General features: G+C 35.3%; 2 protein-coding genes across 4 annotated transcripts; one reads left to right on the top strand and one right to left on the bottom strand.

The window, feature by feature from the left end:
• Nucleotides 1–1,240: 1,240 nt before the first annotated feature.
• LOC103984608 (tetraspanin-19) lies at nt 1,241–5,806 on the bottom strand. Of its 3 annotated transcripts, none has more exons than XM_065151319.1 (6): nt 5,548–5,806; nt 4,606–4,705; nt 3,510–3,590; nt 3,319–3,423; nt 2,137–2,310; nt 1,241–1,401 (listed from the first exon to the last, which is right to left on the bottom strand). In XM_065151319.1, the coding sequence occupies exons 1-6, from the start codon at nt 5,697–5,699 to the stop codon at nt 1,384–1,386; spliced, it is 630 nt and encodes a 209-aa protein (XP_065007391.1). In that variant the 5' UTR covers nt 5,700–5,806; the 3' UTR covers nt 1,241–1,383. The 3 variants fall into 3 exon arrangements, with proteins under 3 accessions (XP_065007391.1, XP_065007392.1, XP_009400416.2); XM_065151320.1 differs by having other exon boundaries at nt 1,242–1,467; XM_009402141.3 differs by lacking the exon at nt 1,241–1,401 and adding an exon at nt 1,573–1,808 and having other exon boundaries at nt 5,548–5,804.
• Nucleotides 5,807–9,690: 3,884 nt separating this feature from the next.
• LOC103984794 (uncharacterized) lies at nt 9,691–11,077 on the top strand. Its single transcript, XM_009402353.3, has 2 exons — nt 9,691–10,610; nt 10,677–11,077. Exons 1-2 carry the CDS (start codon nt 9,796–9,798, stop codon nt 10,930–10,932), a joined length of 1,071 nt encoding a protein of 356 aa, XP_009400628.2. The 5' UTR covers nt 9,691–9,795; the 3' UTR covers nt 10,933–11,077.
• The last annotated feature ends 2,128 nt before the right edge of the window (nt 11,078–13,205 follow it).

The raw sequence follows: 13,205 nt of genomic DNA, 5'->3' as shown, positions 1-13,205 counted from the left end.
GTTGACTTGCTTATTGAAAATATTGATCATAGAATGGTGATTAGCTAGTATTAAGCAAGTATCACGTTTATTTTTTTTGTTACATGTATTTTGTCGATATTAGGAGCATTTGCTTATGATTATCATTTTAATTATAATTGTATATATATATATTTTAATATATTTTTATTATATAAAAAAGTTTAATACTAAAAATTAAAATAAAATAATGATAGATCAAATATATGATGTGTATTTTTGATGTCATTCAGAAAATCTTTGTCTATTTATAGGCGTATCATTGTTGAATCCAAGATCTATATTGATGTCGATCTGTAAAGAAAATTAGATTTACATTCTCTTTTCTTCTTATCGATGTTTTATCTTTTTTATATGCGAGAACAAGGGATCTAAAATAAGTAATTATGAGAGTTCCTTCATCAAGTTCATCTCCTAAGGAATCATATTATAATTAGATTTTTTTTATTGACTAATAACAATAATTAAAATACAATCACATTCATAATATATCTTACTTAATTAAATAAAATTATATAATCTAATATTTTTCACTTAGCTCAATAATTGATAAGATATAAAAAATTTAAAATTAAAATAAAATAAAATAAAAAATAATTTAAAAATAATTTTACTTAATTAGATTCTAAAATTTTTGAAAAAGCATTTTATATGTGCGTATAAAATAAATCAATAAATCTAATAAACATAACATCATATTAAGTTTGACAATTAATGGAAGTCATAATTATTGTATATCATTAATATTATGTACCTTAGTCTTTGCTAATGTAATTTAAAATGATGATAGGACAATCTTGTTATCACATGTACAAAATAATAAAAATAAATATTTTTAATTATATAAATAAAAATATCAATTATAATATTCATTCAAATATATTATTATATCTTTTATAGATTACTGATTAATCCAAAGCATGTTCTTTTAGACACTCTAAGTTATAAGTCTCAGGTGAATGAATAGACAATCAATACAGTAAAACTTAAATTTTTAGTTGATATTAATTATTTTTAAAATTTTCTTTAATCATTAAATACTTTATATCAAAATATTTAATTGACATTATTATTATTATTATTATTTTTTCTAATCATCAAATATTTTATACCAGAATATATATATATATATAACTGTTAGAGTACTTACTATTCTTATAAACAAAAACTAAAACTAGTATGATATGTCAAAACGTATCACTCACTTGATTGCTCTGAAGCCAGGCTCCAACATCACCCTCACCGTGTTCCCCCCTTTCCGCCATTTGGGTACACCTAGACGTCAGCGTCTTCAACACGTGTCGGTGTGCATTCTCGCTCCGATGACCTTGGTCTCGGCGATCGCTCGACGCAGTTGTCCTCCATTCAGGCCATGGAGATGTACTTCAACAATTTACAGGTAAATCTTGTAAATTGTCAAAATATTGTATATTCCTCTCACAAGTAGAGCTGCACCCCAACAACATTTAAGAAGATTGCCATAAATAAAATCCAAGCTTAGGCAATTGGAAGCTCAGTTATATGATAGCAAACCATGTTCATCACAAACGACGCTACACCAACGTGATCAAGCTACTATATATCAAGAAAGCAGTATCCGGCGATTATACAATGTATGACAACAATGACACGGATAAATGGCTCTGTTTGAGCTACTGAGAACATCTTAGTTGCTCTGATTAATTACACAACTCTATGTACTCCCAAATATCATAATTGGAACTAAACTAAAGTGCATTAAATACTAGGCTTGTACATTGTCCTTCCGGAGACAGGTGACATCACCTAACCTGTGAAATGAAGGACGAATGTTTACACACTTTTTCCCATATCATGCCATATAACAACAGGAGGAGTAAATACTGTTTTTTTTTTGTTATCTGTAAATTCACTTATTGGTTTTCTTTAACTAATCAAAATATAATTTATTAAAAAGATTAGATGAGAGATAAAGGACTGTGGATGCCAAACAAAGGGGGTTTAGACTCTAGGGTGTAATACACCAAATGATGGCTTTGCAGGGCTACATATTGTAAAAGGCACTTCACAGGGATATATATGCAAAAAAAAAAAATCCAAATACACCTCAAAATAAAAGAACTGATAGCGAATACTCACGTTCCAAGAATCTTTTTGGTTTGTGGCACTAGGATCACCAACATATGGTGCACGCTGAACCCGATCTCGTAAAAGTGGTAGCCTTGCCGGTATATATTCATCATCACTATCGCAGCCGTTTCTACTGTCTGGACCAAGAGCCCTGAGAATCATGCCCAGAAAGAGGGACATAGCCTAGCATATCAGAGGAAAAAAAAACCTTTTAGATTTAGAACAAATTAATAATCTAAATCATAAAAAAGCTAACAACGCAGAGGTGGAGGGGCAAGATGAATATCAGACAGTTCCAGTGGGAAGATATGAGGTATATGCAATTGCTGCAAACTGTAAAAAAGTATTAAACATCAATTTTGGTAAATTACCGAGAAAACAGAATAAGAACTTGTCACAATAGATACCCTAGGATATAGAATGAGTACACACATATAGTTGAAAAAGACCGGTCGTCAAAATCTATATATGAATACGGCAATTATTTGCAGTCCTGTGATGAGGTGGCTAACACAGATGTTCAGAAATATGCAGTTATATAGTGCTTTTAAGTTTTCTGCAATCGTTGAATCAACAGAGCAAAATCCAATAACAATTAAAAAATGGATGTTGTACATGGTTCCAAGAAAAATCCAATAACAACTAAAAAAAGGATGACGTACCCAATTGTTGATCTAAGCATGACTTCAAGTTTCAGCTTATTCTAGCCAAAACTGCATCAGTTTCCAGATGCACTGATAGGCTCATCTCAATCAGTTTGGCCAATACCAAATTAATTGGATCAGGCTTTTCTAAGTTTAGTTCCACCGGTTTCTGTGATTACAAATTGGGTTGACTGGAACTAAAAGATCACAATCAATTAGTTAAATTGATAAATTTAGGCTAGATTTAAGTGAATAGATAAATTTTACAGCTAGATTTAAGTGATTAGTTAAATAAAAATAAATAAATGTCTTCAATCAATTTGTTGTAACATTGCCCGACATTAAAAACAAGTCATCAGATACAATGATTCATTTAAGGGGTGGTCCAGTCCATGACACTCTAGCCAATGCAGAGTTTGGGTAGCTATTAAAAATTACATTTTGCATAGTTAAATTTGAAGATAGTTGGGATGTTCAAAAAAATGATAAAACACAAATTTCAACAAAAGCCTGTTTCAACTTTCCATAAATTGTATGAAAAGCATACCTGTGTAGCCACAATCACCGAACCTATCCATCTGCACAACTCATCATTTGATCTAACGAAATTCTTAAACTCATTAAATCTCCCAGTTTGATCTTCTGGGAAATCCTGTTAAATGATCAGACCATACAGAAATATAATGTTAGCAACATTAACCAAAATTTCCATATACAAAAAGAACTTGACAGATGTACCTCTTCCCAATCTCTGTTCAGAATTACGTCTGCAGCTACTGCAGCCTCCAGCATCACAAGAAAAAACACTAAAGCCATATACTGTAATTATTCAAGGATAACAGTAATTATGTCACAGGTTTAAATCATAATTGACTGAAAAATGATTCTTTTTGGAAGTTGCAGTAAAGAGTTATGCATGCTTGATTCCTGCAGAAATGAAAATTCCAGAGGAACAAACAACCAAAAAAGGGAAAATGAATTAGTGACTGAAGGTAAGTTATGCATTTCCATATGTTTTTATCTTTTAGCTTACAAGCAATTAAGTATGGTAGTAACTCTGGAATCAATTGGGATATATATTCAACAACTAAAAACAAACGTTGTTACCTAGAATATTGATGCATGACAGAATTTGCGTTTCTACTTCAGATGATACGGTTAAAACAAATTATAATTAAACCCAGCGACATCAAACTTTTGATACAAAAATCCTCTCTATATACTACCAAAACTGAAAGACTTGCTTGATAACACCCTCATGAAAATAAAATGCAATGTCAAATGAAAAAGAGAGCCTTTTGAAATGGATCATAAAAGAAGATGAATAAGTTTCAGAAGTGATCAGATAAATAAGTTTAACATATTCATATGACATACATACAACAAAGAGGAATTCCTACAAATTAATTCATATTCTTTTCAGTTACGAAATATGATTGAAGTTCAAACTGCATATCAATGTTTTTTGTTGTGTTCAACTTTAAGAATCAAAATTCATGGTCTATTACAAATATTTGCAATGTGTAGGTGCTTTGTATAGAGGAAGAAGGCACCCAGATATCAATTTACAAAGAAGTGTTAAGTATCCAGCGTCCATCAGCTAATGTATAGTATTAACTTTATAACATTGTTTATTCAGTAAAAGAACATATAACAATCAACATTAATTTTAATTTATATTTTCCACATCTAGAAAGCTCTGTAACCATTTGCAACAGAGAAGTACTGCAGAAAAACAAAGCTACTCAGAACAACAAAAAAGTCATTATAGCTATTAAACATGGGTTCAAGCTAAAAATCACATGATTCTGTCTTAATTCTGAGTGTAGGATACACAAGCAAGGCCATGACCATTGGCTGTTTCTGCAGCAATATGACCAAAGCATGTTATCAAGCATAAAGAAACTCCTAGTCCAAAAGAAGTGTAAATGAACCTGCATGTACATGAGAAACATATTAAATGTTTGAAGACACATGTGAATATCATGTGAAATGGAAGTATTGGCCGATAAAATAAATTCATGTCCAATCAATAACCAAATGGCATTAAGCTAGCTACTATTACGTGTTACAAATTATTTTCGCAAGAAATTATTTATACATTCTGAAAAGATACAAACAACTCGTTTCTAACGAATAATATATAAAAGAACAAGAGCTGCTTACCACAGAATACTGATTAACCTTCTCTTATGTGAATATCTCACACAAACATAGAGATACATATTTCAGAAATAAAAATAAGCAACTACTCATGTTTCAAATAAGCATCGCTATCAAGAGCATCTTCCTAGATCACTATTCTGATGAACTGGAAAATCACAGAACAAATCAGGAAGAAGGAAATACAGAACAAAAGAAAATATCATGTTTTTGAAGTATTAGAGGCTCAAAGCTTAATTCTCTAAAACCAGAAGATAAAGAATGTAGAAAGAGTTGTTTTATGAAACAAACAAACTTTTTGTAGGTCATGAACATCGATAAAAGCACTGGAAGTCCCAATGTGGATCCCAGCACCAATGCTAGCTCATATCCTCAATCGATTGTTCAGGAAATCACGAGCCCTAATCTTTTCCACAAAGAACAACCCAATCCCCCTTGACTATTAGACATCTACCCAAAAGAAAACAGAAAAATCAAAACAGTCTCGCAAACCCTAAGAAACGTCCTTCACAGGTCAAACGTTCAAAAATGAATTTTTTCCCCTTGCACGGCAATGTCAGAACTTTATCCGTGGGGAAGGAGCCGAAAGGATCAAATATGGGGAAGAACAAACCAGGCACCGGCGGTGGGGAAGGCATGAGTCTGGCGGAACCAGACGTTGATCATCCAGAGGGAGTAGAGGATCAACCCCACCCCGACGAATGCCGCCACCGAGTTCACCAGCTTCAGGACCGATTGCAGGCAGGTCCGCACCATCCTCCCCATCCTCGACGAACACCAAGAGCCGATCCCAACGGGGACGACGACGACGACGACGACTTCAAGAAAAGAAACGGAATCGAAGTGGGCTTTTTGTTGTCGTCGACAACTGTTCTTTATTCTTTTCCTACTCAACAAAAACAAAATTACACAATCTATTCTCGTATTTATCCTTTAAAATAAAATTTAGCATGTGTATTTAAATTCGGAATATTTTGTTAATATATAACATATTAACAGTTAAAATTAACTGATAATTAGCATAATTATGATAAAATCATAATATGGATATAATCCTTATGTATAGGAAGAGAATATATAGGTAAATAATAAAATATATAGGATTAAATTCGTTATGTAAAAACTTAAAAGGATAAATATGTAAAGAGGGCAAATAAAAAGAAAAGAAAATAAGTAGTCGAGTGTAGATGATGGACAGATGTCGGCAGAGAAGTCAACGCCAGCACACGGCAACCGTGTTGTAGTTTGCCGCGCTTTCACATATATATATATATATATTCTTCAAAAGTTTGAAAATAGCAAAATTTACCATTATAAATTTTAATGACGCATTAGTCGAGAAGTTTATTTAATTAAAATAATATATAAAAAAAACATAAAAATATATTATTATTATTATTATTATTACTTGAATGGCGAAGACTCATATGACAATAATGTGCTTTGCACGAAATTATTTATGCCCTTTTTATAGTCTCTGTAAAAAATTATTTTATCATATTGACCTCCTTATTTTACGGTATTAATTTCTAATAAACTGATGGGATAAGGATACAAATGTATGATATCAAGAAGTTGATCTCCTATCACTTACCAATCCTACCCAATCAACATAAGTAAAATTATCAATTCTTATATACTTATTCTTTTTTAATAATAATCTCTTATCTAAAGTTCCTTTTAGATATGTAAGAATCCTACTTGAATATATAAATTAACTCACTTCACACGTTGCAAATGTAAGTCTAAGCAAGTATGAGATAGGTAAATCAACTTACCCATCAATCTCTAATATTTTATTATATCTATAATGAATTTTTGAGAAGGACATCTTAATTTACGAGTGAAATCTATTGGAGTATCCATAGGTTTATAACTAAGTATCACTATTTCTTTTAGAAGGTATAACAATATCTCATTCTTTAATCTTGCTATTTTCAGAAAAATATTTTAGCTATCCAAGATCCTTAATTTCAAACTCTCTATCTACGATATACTTTAATTTCTTTGAGACTTTATTACTTGTTAGGATAATATCATCTGTATAAAATATTAAAAATATTAATATTTTATTTATTTGAGTGTTTATAGAATATTATATGATCTGTGTGACTTTTAAATATAATAAAAAACTATGAACTTTTAAACTATGCATATAGTGATTTACTATAAAGAAATCTTCTCTCAACATCTTGAGCCTTATAAATTCTCAAAACTATGCGTATGTTTTGACAGTGATGAACCTGTGTTAGAAGGGTACACAGATACAGACATGACAGGCGATACTAATTCCAAGAAGTCCACTTCGGGATTCCTGATGATATTTGTAGGAGGAGCAGTCTCTTGACAATCTAAGTTATAGAATTATATTGCTCTATCAACCAAATCACAGAAGCAGAATACATAGTAATTACTGAAGCCTACAAGGAAACTTTATGGATGAAAAAGTTTCTATAAGAATTAAGCTTGAAACAAGAAAAATATACTATTTACCGTGATAGTCAGAATGTCATTCACCTCTCTAAGAATTCAACATATTATTTCAGATCTAAACATATTGATGTGAGATATCACTGGATTCATTATGTGCTTGAGATGAAAAAATTATAGTTGGAAAATGTGCATACTAATAAGAATGAATTATATATGTTGACAAAATCTTTGCTTAAGGAGAAGTTTGAAGCATGTAACGAAGAGCGAGCTTAATACAACCCACCATATGAGCTGGAGGGGAAAAACCGTTGGGTCTAGCCCATATATGGGCTTGGATAATTTGGGCTATAAGCCCAAATCAACAATTAAAAGAAAAGGGTTTGTGCAAACGTGAGAGAGGGGAGAGAGGCACTATGACGGTGCACGGTGAGAAAAAGTAATAGAGAGAGAATCCTTGCAGCAAACTCTACCGTCCTAACGGTATTGATCTGTAGTTTACTCTCTCTGAGATATTTTCTTGTGATATCCACTTCGTGGGACCTAAAATTTTTGAGATACTGTGATGATTATATGCTATTCTTGAGCCAAGATATATAATATTGATGTTATTGTGATCCTCTTATTATTTTAGAGAATACTTATTGTAAACCTGTTATCATTACTATTGATAGTGAAAGTTTATGATAGACTATGATCTCATGATTTTTTTTCCGCATTAAATTTTTCACATTAAAAATTTGATCCCAATGTGATTGTTTATTGCTCTATTATTTATACTGTTCTGGTTAATATTTATATTTTGGTATCAAGTTGATATTTTGACGAGAAACTTTTGATAAAAAAGCTTGGAAGCCGTCGTCATCTTCCTAGATATTATCTTTAACAACAAAAAAGCTTGGAAGCCGTATCAAGAATCCACTACAAGTAAACTGAGCTCCAAGAATAAATCCATTTTGATAAAAAAATTTATTCACTTTAACAACAAAATGTTTGGAAGCCGTCATCATCTTCCTAGATATTATCTTTGCTTCCAAGAATAAATCTTGGAACAGAATCCACTACAAGTAAACTAAGCTCCAAGGGCAAGAAAGCTGCAGCCACAAATTTCCAAACTTAATCGTATCCAGAAACGAAAAAATTTCATCTCTTAAGCAATATAAAAAGACCAGCTTTCAGAAAAGATGGAAACAAAATTGAAGCCCGAACCATTCTCAAATCCACCACATACATTCTAAGAAGCTTCAATAAGTAATCAACGAACAAATAACTCAAGACAACAACAATAATTGCTTGGCGATGGATGGAAGCAAACCGGTGAGCAGAAGGCCAAACAACACCAGAGATCCCCGATTCCCGAGTGACCGATCCATACCTCCTCTCTTTCTCACTCAACTCCACGCACACTCTCACACAACTCTTTCTTTCCTTTTTCTCGAGCTCCCGAAGGCTTCCCGTTGGCGTCTCGCGGGAAGAGTGTCCGAGCTCAAGGGTTTATTAATAGTAGGAAGGTCGGTTGTCGCCGAGAACAGCGCACGCAAGCAAATCACCTTTGACACCGTGTCATGTTGTATGACGTGGACCAATAACGATCTGCCATGTTGTCCGGCCAGTGAGATTTGGAGAGACCATATGGCAACGTAGGGGGTTTGTTCGTGAGTGACGTGGACGGACGAGAAGAGAGGAGACGGGCGTAGAAGGCGCGGGCAGAAGCTCTTGGCGTCGAAGACTCGGGAACGTTATTGTTCTTCGTGTCATGTGACGTGTCCTTATCGGCACCGCCAAAGAGTGGTCTGCGTCATTCGATCGGTCACCAGCCGTAGGATCATCGTGCTCCTCCTTCATCCACCGTCCAAAGCCACCATGCCGTTTTGGTAGACTTGAATTGTTCAGATGTCGAGCATTATTGATAATAAGGGGACTCCAAATTTTGATATTTTGAGAACTAAAAGTTAATCTAAATTCAAATTAAATGGGTTATATATTGGCTATACAAATGCTAATTGCAATCGAGTGGGAGAGGGGATGTCAAAGCCAAAGACGGGCTCATAATTCGAAGAAAGATCGATCAAATAGTTATAATCCATTTCGAACTGTCGTAGTCGAACAAAAACGAGTCGAATATTCAGGAATATGACCCAACAATTTAGAGAAGTTATAGATATTATATTATATATTAATTTTATTAAGAAAAAAATGACAAATTTTCTTAAAAGAAAAAAAAAACTTGAGATAGGGCTCCAGAAAAAGAAAAAGAAATGTGAGCTGGCATCGTATGAAGCGTTCTTGACCGAGGTTTCAGGTCATCGATCCGCATTCCTGGCTCCGCATTCCTCCTATTCTTCCTCCTCTCCTCATACTTCCCTCTATAGTCCTTCCACATCCCCTGCTCTCTCTCTCCCCCTTCCCCGCATCCCCCTTGCGACATGAGATGAAGCCCACCTTCTCCTCCCTCACCTCGACCTTTCGTCTCCCCAACTCCTTTCCTGGAGTTCCCTACTTCTCCCTCAAGCGTCCCGCTGCTGCTCCACGAAGAGCCCCCGGCTTACGTGTCTGCGGGTCATGCAGCGGACGGCCCAGGGAGAGTCCGCGTATTGGCGACCCTGAACCCCCATGGCTCCTCCACCCTCCCGGCGCGGCGCCCAAGCATCCTTCCTCCGGCGATGCGCCGCTCGTCGGCTTCCGAATCAAGGGTTCCGCTGTCGGCATCCCCTTCTCCCTCCGCCTCGTGCAGCTGAAGAAGAAGAGGATGAACTCCCGCCGCCCGCGGGCGCCTCCCGATACCGACCTGGGCGACATCGGGAGCGCCGTGTGGTCGCTGGCTTACGCCATGGAGGAGATCCAGAGGTCGGTTCTCTCCAGCGATTACGATGGCGAAACCCGCGCTGGCGCTCCGAAGGACGCCGCCGAGTCCCTCGTCTGGCTCTTCCAGAACGTCTTCTGCACCTCGCCTGATCTCGTCGTCAGGCTTCTCGTTCTCCTGTCCGAGTTCTTGGCCGCTTCCAGCAAGAGGGAGATTCCAGATGCCATCGTATTCGATACGGCGGAGGCTGCGGCTTCCAGGTGCTGGTTCGACGTCGGAATCCTCGACGAAGACGAAGAAGCTAGAAGTTATGACGGTGGACGTCCCGACTTCAAGCGGCGGCGCGCGGCTTACGAGAACATGATCTCATCCGGGCTGACGACCTCTTTGATCCTGTCCAACTACGCACAGCTCCTGTACCAGTACGAGAAGGATCTCGACAGGTGAAACCCGACGCAACATCTCGGAGAGATGGACTCATCGTTGACCATTGATGTACTTGGTGACAGGGCGGAGTACTTCTTCAGATGGGCGGTGATGCAGGAGCCCGCGGACGCGGAGGCGATGAGCAGATACGCTTTCTTCCTGTGGCGCGGGCGGGGCGACCTCGAGGCCTCGGAGGAGATGTTCCTGGAGGCATTGCAGGCGGACCCTGAGAGCCAACACCATGGGGGAAGCTATGCACTGTTCCTGTGGAGCACCGGTGGACTGGGGACTTGCTATCCCCTCGGAGATGGTGGTGATGCGGATGGTGAAGAACCGTGACTCTAATCTCAGCATCACTGAGGTTACGAGGTTGTCACGACCCAGCACAGACTCATGTGTGGACCATTTCCAACAAGGTTTTGAACCTTCCATATATATCTTACAGATCTTGTTATATACAATATTTTACCTACACCCTCTGTCATTCTTGTTCCTGCATGTTCTGTTTGTCACTTGTTTAGAATCATTAATGAATCTTCTAAAATTTCAAACAAATCATAAAAATAATCTTTCTAAGATACTCTTCTATATGTCACTGTAGCTAAGACTTGTTATGGATCCTTCTCTTAGACCTACTTAAATACCTAACTCAAGATTTAATTAAATATTTTTGTTTTCTTTTTTTATGTATATAAGGGTTAATTATAAATTACTCTTATAATTATTTACATTTAATATTCTGATCTTTATACTTTTCAAAATTATATTGGGATTCGTATACTTACCAAAGTAAAATATTAAAATCCCTATAAAGATTAAAAAAATAATTTCACAGGGTTAAAAATCAAGAAAGAAAAAAAAGTTTTAGAGTAATGAGGTTAAATATTTCACTAAGTATAAAGATCTCTATGTAATTTTTTAAAATATGGAGATTGAGATACTAAGGATGGTTAATTACATGAATAATATGTAATTAGCCCTATATATAAAGAATAAAAAAATATTCAAAAATAGTATTGATAATAATAAAAGATCTAATACACTAATGAACAAACAAAACATGCAACTCCTTCTAAACAAAAATGATAAAAGGGGTCGGTAAAACAATGTGTACAACAAGATATATAAAGTATATATGGAAGGTTCAAAACCTTATTTCAAATGATCAGTTAATTATATATTATTCTTGTAGTTAGTTATATTTAGCATTTCAATCTTTATATTTTAAAAAGTTATATTAGCATCCCTACACTCACGAAGTAAAACATTCAATTTTATCTCCTTGTATCATCGACTCTACTAAGGGAAGATACCGGACGTGTTGTCACATACAGAAAATAGCATTAAAAATGGATTAAAAAATATAATTTTGGTCCTTGCTGTTTGAAGAGATTAATTTCACAAAGAACCATCGACCTTGCATACGCCATCGATGCTATCGTTAGATAGGTTGTCCGAGAAGATAGCAAAGCAACTATTGGGTAGGTTGTTCATGAGGATAGTGAAACTGGAGGCAATGATGGTGAAGCAGGAGAAATGATATATTACAGGAGATGGGGATAACCGCTAACACTATTATTGGATAGGCCATTTAGCAAAATAACAAAGTCAGAGAGGATGATCGTAAAGTAGAATAAATGGGACGATGTAGGAGATGAGAAATGAGATGAGGTAGGAGATGAGGATCATTACTAATATGCTATTCGAGAGGATAGTGAAGCAACATAAATATGATGGTGTAGGAGATGAGAATCGTCCCACTATTGGTAGGCCATTCAGGAGGATGACAAAGCTCTCACAAAAAATTATTCTTTTATGAAATTAATCTCTTTGAATAGTGAGGATCGAAATTAATTTCTCGCGATATCTTCTATTAGTAGAGTCGATGAAACGAGGAGAAACGAGGTTAAATATTTTATTTTCATAAATATAGAGATACCAATGTGACTTTTTAAAGTATAGGGACCGTAATATTAAACATAACTAACTACAGGATGATTTATAATTAGCCTATCATTTGAAACAAGGTTTTGAACTTTCCATATATATACCTTACCTATCTTCTTGTACATAATCTTACCTTCCTCTATCATTATCATTCTCCTGTTTGTTCATTAATCTTTTTTTTCCTATAATAATTTTATCAAAATATTTATTATTATTAATATTACTTTTAAATAATTTCCCTACTCTTTATATATACCAAAAAAAATAAAACAAAAATATTTAATTAAATCTTGATTTAGGAATTTAAGTACGTCAAGAGAGGGATCCAAGCCAGCCTGGGCTACAATGACTTCGGGAAGAGTATTTTAGAAAGATTATTATTATGATTTATTTGAAATATTAGAAGATTGATTGATGATTCTAAACAAGCGACAACAATGTGGTATTGGATTTAAGAGGTGCAGCAGTAGCATGCATCCGTCACACAAGGCTTATACTCTTTTATGCTGTGGGATTGGCTAACTCCTGTTCTTCTGCTTGGGTTAACCCGTTCCTCTTGCCCAAGTCCAACCGGTATTTGGTCGGATTGATAGTTCTTGACCCAAGTCCAAGATTAGGCTTTTCGATCGATCACTGCCCGTTCTACTGAAAAGCACATTTCAGCT

Source organism: Musa acuminata, chromosome BXJ3-5 (genome assembly GCF_036884655.1).
Source record: "Musa acuminata AAA Group cultivar baxijiao chromosome BXJ3-5, Cavendish_Baxijiao_AAA, whole genome shotgun sequence".
Classification (NCBI taxonomy): domain Eukaryota; kingdom Viridiplantae; phylum Streptophyta; class Magnoliopsida; order Zingiberales; family Musaceae; genus Musa; species Musa acuminata.
This window is presented reverse-complemented; position numbering and strand designations above follow the sequence as displayed.